Below are 8,560 nucleotides of genomic sequence, written 5' to 3' on the forward strand. Positions count from 1 at the left end.
CAATACCACCAATATTTATTGTCACCTCATTTATTAATTCGTCTGTTGCTTCTATATTCAAAATATTCAAATATAACCAAGAGTAGCAGTAATTGACTTAATTTTCCTCTCGTTCCATTATATGTTTAATATATTAAGATGAGAACTGTACCATGTCTAGAAAAGAGAAACAAAATAATATTGCCTTTTTGTTCTAAAGGGAGAGATAAGAGAAGGAACGTGTTAGTGGTGTTCAAAAAGAAAAAAAAGAACCGTGTTAGTAGACAAGTTGCAAATATTATAAGTCTGTTAATTTAAATTAAGCTTCTTCCTAGAAATTAGCGTACGTGATATGTCAGTAACACCTACCTGGAGGTGCATCCCACGTGATTATACGTCCTAATTTGTATTGTATTTGCATTTAATCTGTGACTGTGAGTGTAATCATGTAACTAGATTAACATTCGTGCTAAAGCACAGGTTAAAATTCTTTTTATTTATATTATATTAGAATAAAATACGATTCCAAAGATCACGATTAATGTTAGATTAAGACCTTAAAAACTTTTAAAATCAATCATATATCATATAAATTATATTTTATTCTAAAATTATAATATAAATAAAAGAAATTTCAACCCGTACTCTAGCACGGTCCTAATCTAGCATTATGGTTTAATTTTTAATTTATGAATATGATCCCGAAGATCATGAATTAGCGAGATTTGATTACTTTTTTATGATTGAGAGTATATTTTTATCCCTTTAATAAAATTTTTATTGATGTGGTTTATCAATAAAATATGTGGAAAATAAATTGGTAATATTGTGATTATAGATATTTGGAACCATATACGTAATCTTCCGAAAATAAAGTTTGGAATATCGATGAACTATCAATATGGAATAACCCGTTTAAGATTTTCTGTTACAATTAAGGTTTTATTTGTTACAATTAATATATGAATTAATTTATAATCTATATATAACATATTTGTAACTATTTATTAAAATTATAAAGTCTACCAAAACAATGTTGTATACTTCCCTTTTATTATAAAGGGGATTTGGAATAAACCATTTAAGATTTTCTGTTACAATTAAGGTTTTTTTGTTACAATTAATATATGAATTAATTTATAATCTATGTATAACCTATTTGTAATTATTTATTAAAATTATAAAGTCTACCAAAACAATGTTGTGTACTTCCCTTTTATTATAAAGGGGATTAATTTCTGAATACGATCCCAAATCACGAATTAGCGAGATTTGATTACTTTTTTATGATTGAGAGTATATTTTTATCCCTTTAAATTTTTTTTATTGATGTGGTTTATCAATAAAATATGTGGAAAATAAATTGGTAATATTGTGATTATAGATATTTGGAACCATATACGTAATTTTCATAAAGTTTGGAATATCCATGAACTATCAATTTGGAATAACTCGTTTAAGATTTTCTGTTACAAATAAAGTTTTATTTGTTACAATTAATATATGAATTAATTTATAATCTATATATAACATATTCGTAACCATTTATTAAAATTATAAAGTCTACCAAAACAATGTTGTGTACTTCCCTTTTATTATAAATGGGATAGTACACTATTACTTAAAAGAAAATATATATGAGAGATAAAGAAATAAACAGAAGTCCGTTAACATCTAATCAAATAAAAATTTATTAAAAAAAGAAAAACTAATCAAATATTTATTAAAAAATACCAATTCAGAAAATAAAATAAAATAAAATTAGGATTTATCCAACTAATCTCTCTGAATTCTAATTGCTTTTCATTTTCATGGGCCTTATCAGTTTGTTGTTTGTATAACAAAAAAAAAGTGTGTTGTATAACTGTTGTAAACCTTAAATTCTCTTTTGGTAATATAATTAACATTTTATCCAAAAAAATGTATATATTCCAATTCAGATAATAAGACAAATAAAATTTAAAGAAATTACAAATGTTACAAACATAACACTAATGTATGAATTAATAACTACAAACTAATATGAATATATAATATGTATTGGGTTGGTTATCATTACAAAGGTGTATATACTGGATAGTGAAATAAGTAAAATATAATGTCTCATAATATAAAGAATTAAATTTATTTATTTTGTTATCAATGAATATGATTAAAATTAAACTGGTTAAAAATACAAACCGGAGGTACAGACTATTCTTCATACAATTTTTAATGCGTGGAATGTAAGAAACAAAAAAAAAAAAAAGGGGAAAAAATGATCTTTATGAGTTCATCAAAATGCGTATTTTGATATCATCTTCACCAATAAAAACAGTATGTTATAAAATCATTGCCCCTAATTCTTTTAGTTCTAAGTTGGGAGAAAATGGGTATGCTTTCCTATCCCCATTGTAGATTCGTCCACTTTATCTTGAAAACAAAACTATTTGAATCTGAATATATTTCCGTGAGCCATCTATGATACATTAAGGTGACTGAAGTGGGGAATGGCTTCATCTTGGTCTAATCGGACTCATTAGCTTGAACTGATTCCATGCAAGAGTTTCATTTCCTAATAACTTAAAAATATTCTCGTGAATCTATATCCAGAAAATAATATAGTTGTAAGCTTATAAGATTTTCAAGGTAATCTAATGACATAACTTTGGTAGTCTCCAAAATATTGGTAGTCTAAATTATATTCCTTTCGTTTCATAATATATGATGTTTTAGAAAAAAAAATTTATTTCATAATATAAAATGTTTTTAAATTTTTATTCAACTTTTAGATTAATTTAATATTTATATTATGCAATATTGTTTCTGATTAGTTGAACTTTTTAAAAGTAAACACTTCTTAATATGCATACTTTTAGTTAAAACATTATATATTTTGAAACGGATGAAAAAAGACCTAAAATCTACACTTCCTTATGTATCTTTGAGAAGGCACATGTTTGTAAGAAGAGAATTACCTATAGATTTGTTTTAACATGTGCCTATGGAAGGAATTGTGTTAAAATGAATAATTCTAGATTTTAATAGATTTTAACCCGCGGTACACCACGTGTATATAATTTATATTTTATGTTGTATTTATTTGTTAAATATTGGATGTTTTGTAAATAGAGGAATTAAATTTTCTGGTCGTTTGTACGGCTAAATGTTTATATTAATTTTTTAACCCGCAATATACTTCATGACCATTTGTTTGTTATATTTAGTTTGTTTTGTTTACTGTTTAAGATTCTATTTTGATTTTTAATTATTATAACAAAAAAATAAGATATCTAAATACATAATAAGTCATTTATACTCTACGGTTAACTCACATTGTTCCTAATGATTTAATTATTTTACACAATCTTAGTTAAAATTAACTTGATTTTATATGTCAAATATTCTAATATTAATAGTGTTGAAAATAATAAAATGAGAATTTATCTTGTGTTAGCACAAATTTAATAATATTTTATTAATTCCAACATGTTCTCTTTATAACTCATCTACTATATAACTATATTATATCGTATTTTAAACTTTTTAATTTTACATATTTATAATATTTTAAATATTATTAAGTTTATATATATATATATATTATAATATTTAAATAAATGTAAATTGAAGTTCTTCTTACGTTAAGAATCAAAGCTCACAGTTATTGGAAAATAAAATGAGAATCAAATTGTTGTTTTCTTTGTTAATTTGCAAATGATTCAGAGATAGAATATCTTCAAAACACGATAGAAAGTGTGGTTAAATATTTCATAGTTTTTGTTTCCATATTGATATAGTTGTAATTTTTTTTAGTTGAAAATTTAGGAAACAAAATTTGAAGTAATACTATTTTTGGAAAAAATTTAGGGATTAACTTTGTATAATTACAAATAAAAGGGTGAAACTCAAATTGTACTTTTGTATATATAGATTTAGGAAACAAAATCTGAAGTAATACTATTTTTGGAAAAAAATTAGGGATTAACTTTGTAAATAAGTACAAATAAAAGGGTAGAACCTAAAATGTACTTAAAAATGTATATATAGATTATGTTATTTAATCATATCTTTTAAAATTTGTTGTTATATATATGTTATATTATTCATAAGTGTCAATGGAAATTTACAGTCATTAAATTTTATTTTTTTTGGGTAAACATCGTTTGAAATGTATTAAGCAATGATCTATAACTGAATTACAAATTATTTTAGAAATTCAGAATACAAAAATCTAAATTGCATGGCTTTTAATACAATTTTACAGTGTTTTGATAACAAATCATAACAAATTTTCTAAGTTCATTCATAATCATCAATATCAAATAAAAACTTACAAAAACTCAAATCATTTAAAATGTATGGTTGAATACATTTCGTTTACAGTTGTCAAGTATATGATCGTTATGATAACACTTTTCGATTATTTGATGTCTATGCGTGTGGTTACAATGTTTAATATAATTAATTTAGTTAATTTTTTTATACTTTAATTTAGTTAATTTTCTTATACATGCAAGTAATAAGTAGCATGTCATTGTCATATAAACAATGAAGAGTTAATGTATGGTTTAATCCTTTGTAACCAAATAGAAATACTAATGAGTAATGATATATGTACCATGCTGATGTGTAAGTCTTTTAGAGAGCCTTCCAAGTTCCAACTATTACATATAGAATTTGAATATATATATTTTTTTTTTGGTGAATTATAGGATTTGAATATTATAACCACTGTACCGCCTTTGAAAAAATAACTAAACCATTACAAAATAAGAATTAGTTTAAAGCTTTGGACACCAAGTGGTCTACAAATTATATAAAATATGAGTATTAATCTGTCTATAAATATAGCTATATCATATATTACATATATATCTATATATATATACTCCATTTAAAAGAAAACCAATTTCCTCATTCTTTATCCTCCAAATCAAATTAAATCATCTCTTGTTTTCTCTCCTTACGTTTCTCTATAGTTATGGCTTCGTTACTTCTCAAATCTTCCAGTATGATCACAACCATCAGTCCTACCATGGTTGTCGGCCGGTCAGTGTTACCCATTGGATCTTCTCTGCCTTCTATCCGCCTGAACCGTCCGTGCAAAAAAGTGACTTTGTTTATCTCATGTAGCTCCTCTGAGTCGAAACATGCGGTAACTAGTGGCACTGACCTCAAACCCATCGTGGAACGGTGGCCTGAGTACATACCGAACAAGCTACCCGACAAGAGGTATGTGCGTATATTAGACACGACGCTCCGTGACGGTGAACAATCTCCCGGTGCAGCTCTTACTCCACCGCAGAAGCTAGAGATTGCCCGCCAGCTCGCTAAACTCCGAGTAGACATCATGGAAGTCGGTTTTCCAGTGTCGTCTGAGGAAGAGTTCGAAACCATTAAAACTATCGCCAAGACCGTGGGGAACGAGGTTGTTTCTTCATTTCCCTTACATAAAAATATAATATGATCAAGATATATGTATAGTTTATCTTATTATTTTTTGATAAATGATGAAATTAGTATACTAATTAAATATTAAAGAAATCGGGTATCAGAAATAAGTTGTTATTAATAAAGATACAAACATAAAATTGAGTAATTGTCCAAAGTTGACTGACAGCAACGAATATAAAATAATATATTACTGTCTTGCCTAGGTGGATGAGGAAACCGGCTACGTCCCGGTGATAGCCGCCATTGCACGATGCAAAAAAAGTGACATAGACGCTGCTTGGGAGGCGCTGAAGTACGCAAAGAGGCCGAGGGTAACATTGTTCACATCTACTAGTGACATTCACATGAAATATAAGTTGAAAAAGACTCAAGAAGAATTGATCGAGATAGCCGTGAGTAGTATTAAGTACGCTAAAAGCTTGGGCTTCACTGACATCCAACTTGGGTGCGAAGATGGTGGCAGGTATTTTGAAACCTTAAAATATTTTGATTTGGTTTTTTTTTTTTGCGGCTAATTTGGTTATACGTTACAAAGTCTTTGCTAGTAATCTTGCGTCATTTCTATTTACATACAATTTCTTTCTAAAATAACCTTTTACATGCAAACTGAAACAATTTTAAATCATATAATCTAAAACGCTTTTAGCTGTTGAGTTATAAAATTTACAAATTTGATCATCTCATATATCTATATAGATTTTAAAATACTATAGTGTGATTCAGGTCGGATAAGGATTTTCTATGTAAGATTCTAGGAGAATCGATTAAAGCGGGGGCAACAACGGTGGGATTTGCGGACACGGTCGGGATTAACATGCCCCCAGAATTCGGAGAACTCGTGGCTTATGTCAAAGCTAACACTCCTGGGTCTGATGATGTTGTCTTCGCCATTCATTGTCACAACGACCTTGGTGTTGCTACCGCCAACACAATCTCCGTATGTAATTACGATCTTCCTTTTTCTGTGCTAGATTGACTAACAAAGTCGCCGTACAAAATTATAATATCGAGGTGACAGAGTAATAAACATATAGAACAATAAGTTTTTACAACATTTATACATGTATATATAGGGTATATGTGCGGGCGCAAGACAAATCGAAGTGACGATCAACGGAATAGGTGAAAGAAGTGGGAATGCGCCGCTTGAAGAGGTAAGATCGTCGTCGTCATCATGAGTATTTTCTAAAAATGTGTCCTTTATTTTTACTATGATTTTTTAAAGGACAAAAAAAAAGGTTTATAACACTAAAATAAAACATTACGTAAACCCATAAAAAATGAACAACAAACCAGAAACAAAGCTTTTAGTAGTTACAAGTCATTTTAAAATAGATCTATAATAATATGTAATCGGTAAAATGAGGTAAAAATACAGGAAGAAAGGAGAAGATATAAGAAAATACAGGAAATTGAATCGCATGCTTCATGTGACTCTAATTAAAATATTTAAAATGATATCAATCGCACCACCAAAAGAATTAGGTAACGTGATCCTTAAATTAAGTATTTAAATGGTGGACCAAAAAAAAATCAGATGCTTTCATGTTCTTTATGGAAAGACTATTCTGTATGTAGGTCGTGATGGCTTTGAAATGTCGAGGAGAATATTTGATGGATGGTGTTTACACAAATATAAACACACGACAAATTATGGCTACTAGCAAGATGGTAACTTCATAAATACAAATTGAAATATATATGTATATATATATATATGTGTGTGTGTGTGTGTGTGTGTGTGTGTGTGTGTGTGTGTGTGTGTGTGTGTGTATTATAATGAAGGTTTGATGCTATACTAATTTTTAGCCTTAATAATAATTGACCAAAATTAAATATGTAAATTCTTGCGCAGGTTCAAGAGCATACCGGCATGTATGCTCAACCACATAAACCCATTGTTGGAGACAACTGTTTTGTTCATGAGAGTGGCATTCACCAGGTTCCGTAATTTATTATTATATATGTATGACAAGAAAATAAAATATGGGAAATGGTCTGATGTATGCATGTGTATGTATGGTGATTGTTCAAACATTTTGCAGGATGGAATGTTGAAAAATCGAAGTACATATGAGATCTTATCACCTGAAGATATTGGGATCGTAAAATCTCTTAAGTCTGGACTTGTTCTTGGAAAGCTTAGGTAAGTGATGTTTCTTAGTTTTATATTACTAAAGCTGCGTACCATTGTTTAATTAGTTTAACCAAACATCAATGAATATATATATATATATATATATGCAGTGGACGTCATGCTGTAAATGACCGGCTGAAAGAGGTACGTAACGTACCCATGTGATTTCGTAAAAGTTTAATCTCAAATCATATAATGATCATATATATTTACATGTTTTTTTCTGTTTTTTTTTTTTGCATTCTCAGTTGGGATACGAAATCAATGATGAGCAATTGAAAGACATCTTCTTACGATTCAGAGAGTTAACCAAACAGAAAAAGGTTTTATTTTATATTTTTTATCTTCTCATATTTCAAAATATTTTAATTATATATCATATTGTAACATAAATTACTAATGGAGTTTTAAAACTTTGATTAAAAATGCCCTCACACTCACTTAGTTTCAATTTGTTATTTTTTTCAGAGAATCACCGACGCTGATCTGAAGGCATTAGTGGTGAACGGTGATGACTTCTCATCAGAGAAATTAAGCAAACTCATGTCAAGCCCTCAGATTCCCTCTGTGGTATAAGTTCGTGAAGACGTTTTGTGTTTGTGTACTATACGATATTATGTTCCTTTTATTTTACATTAAATCAAGCTTTATATGATATGCATGCATGCATGTCTTGTTATTCTAATGAATAAAAATAGTATTAACGGGGAGCGTTTTCATTATAATTTTATCAATATATGTTCTTGATATTTATCAAAAACATTTCATTAATCCATCGTTATCCATCCGCTGCTTGAAGATAAGTTCGTCCGAGCCATATAAGCGCTTGTAGAGTAGTTTTTTTGTGCTGAGTGCTTACATCAATTTAGTATGAGCGCTAATAAAGGTCCGTCATATGATACACTCATACACAATATTTGTGTCAATACAACATATTTCTCTTCTTTCATTTGTTTTTTTTTTTGTTTTTGAACATAATTTATGTTCTCATTCTTTTCATTCAAATAA

General features: G+C 28.3%; 1 protein-coding gene across 1 annotated transcript; it reads left to right on the forward strand.

Moving 5' to 3' along the window:
• Positions 1 to 4,759: 4,759 nt before the first annotated feature.
• On the forward strand, positions 4,760 to 8,323 carry LOC104770651 (methylthioalkylmalate synthase 3, chloroplastic-like). Its single transcript, XM_010495108.3, has 10 exons — positions 4,760 to 5,389; positions 5,619 to 5,878; positions 6,139 to 6,352; positions 6,489 to 6,569; positions 6,994 to 7,086; positions 7,271 to 7,357; positions 7,461 to 7,561; positions 7,663 to 7,696; positions 7,801 to 7,875; positions 8,021 to 8,323. Exons 1-10 carry the CDS (start codon positions 4,943 to 4,945, stop codon positions 8,126 to 8,128), a joined length of 1,500 nt encoding a protein of 499 aa, XP_010493410.1. The 5' UTR covers positions 4,760 to 4,942; the 3' UTR covers positions 8,129 to 8,323.
• Positions 8,324 to 8,560: the final 237 nt, after the last annotated feature.

The sequence above is a fragment of the Camelina sativa genome, chromosome 20 (assembly GCF_030686135.1).
Source record: "Camelina sativa cultivar CO46 ecotype springtype chromosome 20, ASM3068613v1".
NCBI classification, from domain to species: domain Eukaryota; kingdom Viridiplantae; phylum Streptophyta; class Magnoliopsida; order Brassicales; family Brassicaceae; genus Camelina; species Camelina sativa.